Below are 1950 nucleotides of genomic sequence, written 5' to 3'. Positions count from 1 at the left end.
CACACACACACACACACACGCACACACACACACACACACACACACACACACACACACACACACACACACACACACACACACACAGATAGATAGATAGATTGATAGATAAATATTGTGTTATATCAGTTAATTACGATTAATTAATCAATGAATGCATTCAAAACTTAACACATTTAATCACAGTTTTCATTTCAAACAATGCGGAAACTTGGTTCCAAACAGCCATCACACTGACTGACACACAGTCTCTTGCTGATGAGAGGAATAAGAGTAAAAAAATAGAAGAACCACGTTGCTATGACTAATAGGAGGCAAATTTAATTTGAAAAAAAAGATACGGTACCAGATTAGAAGTATTCTTTAGTGTGTTTTGTGCAAATTATGCCAAAAAGGTGTTTGCCTCCCACTGAAGTGCTTCAAGTGGACTACTACGGCGCTCTGGCATATCTCTTTTTGTGCTGAGATCCTTGGCCGGCACAACAATCTACTGTAAATAAAAAAAAAGTGTGGAGCATCGAGGATATATAAAATGTGTGTCTATACTGTGAACATATATATACACACACACACACGCACACGCACACGCACACACACACACACACACGCATACATACTGCGTAAAAGAAAGACAGCATATGAAGGATGCTCAGAAAGAGGACGAAACAAGTGAGGCGAACAGCGTGAGCCAACCTAATCTGTGAAGAACAATTCTTGGCTGCATCCTGCCAATGGCGTCCAGCAGTTTACGTTGTCCCTTGTGGTCCTCTTTTTCTTTACAAAGTTCCTCCTCGTATTCTGATGTCCTTCTTGTGCACATGGTGCGAAAATTGCAACAACACTTTACGCTTACCATCTCCGTGCAGCGATGTGTTGAGCACGAGGGCCCCTTTGTTAGCGGCTAGCAAGCTAACCGAAGCTACACTAGGCCAAGAAACACCAATGTCCACCGAGACGACTTGAATCGGACACGAAGTTTCAACGAAAGATGTTTAGTCCAGCGAGACGATTGTGGACGCCCCGGGTGGGGGCTTGAGCACGTTGACAACAAATTCAGGAGATTTTCGTCAAGGGGTGTCTATCCCTCAACGTACCCCAGTTCCGTACAGATGTCAAGCCACCAATTGTTAATACGCTGCATGACGGAAATCTGCCGACCGTTGACCACCTTCAAAATAAAAGCTTTTCAAAACGCCAGAGGTTTGAATTTAAAATAATGTTTTAAAGTAATTTCTTGGCGGTCAGGCAACGACGAGTTCACCCAGAGAGAATGAAAACCACCAAGAAGAGTTCTGAAGTTGCGTCAGAAAATTAAGTCAATGTTAACTCTCCGTCAATGACTAAAATTTCACCTCATTAAAAAAATAGATACATAAATTGATGAAGTTTTGTTTTCCTGCAACCAGACCAGGTCTAAGGCAGGGGTAGATTCGTAGGTCCGGTTCCTCGAGAGCCACATCCTGCCTGTTTTAGGTGCCTCCCAACGCCAACACACCTGATTCAATTGTTTTGGCCTAGACCAGGGGTGTCAAACTCATTTCACATGGTGGGCCACATACGGCCTGGGTAGATGTCAAGTGGGCCGGACCATTAAAATGATACCATACTTTGCTATAAATAACCAAAACAATATGTCTTTCCTTTGTTTTGGTATAAAGAAGCACAAGAACATTAGGAAAATGTTGAAATTAAATGAACATATCTTTTACAAAACATTTCATGAAGCACCTTACATTTCCTTCGACAAATGTGCAATTTACTTTTATCATTCACATATATGCATTGCAACTGATCCCACTGATTGTACAAACTTTAACAAGTAATTGGTATTGAAAAATATAGTAATGCACTTTAAAATTAAACGAGATTTACAAAGAAAGGAAGTTTTAAACCATTTACACGTGCATATAAAATCTAAATGTAATCCCTGCCTACACCTTACAAACTAAGGAG

General features: G+C 40.8%; 1 protein-coding gene across 2 annotated transcripts in view; it reads right to left on the bottom strand.

Moving 5' to 3' along the window:
• Window positions 1–1033, bottom strand: part of LOC109522879 (zinc finger protein 32-like) — a 16069-nt gene extending 15036 nt beyond the window's left edge. Inside the window, exon 1 of one of the 2 annotated variants that reach the window (XM_019881714.1) lies at window positions 691–1033. In XM_019881714.1, the coding sequence (XP_019737273.1) occupies window positions 691–853 (163 nt within the window). In that variant the 5' untranslated portion in view covers window positions 854–1033. The remainder of the gene's footprint in view (window positions 1–690) is intronic. The other variant, XM_019881712.1, reaches the window with a different exon arrangement.
• Between the last annotated feature and the right edge of the window lie 917 nt (window positions 1034–1950).

Source organism: Hippocampus comes, unplaced genomic scaffold (assembly GCF_001891065.2).
Source record: "Hippocampus comes isolate QL1 unplaced genomic scaffold, H_comes_QL1_v1.1 scaffold219, whole genome shotgun sequence".
NCBI classification, from domain to species: domain Eukaryota; kingdom Metazoa; phylum Chordata; class Actinopteri; order Syngnathiformes; family Syngnathidae; genus Hippocampus; species Hippocampus comes.
This window is presented reverse-complemented; position numbering and strand designations above follow the sequence as displayed.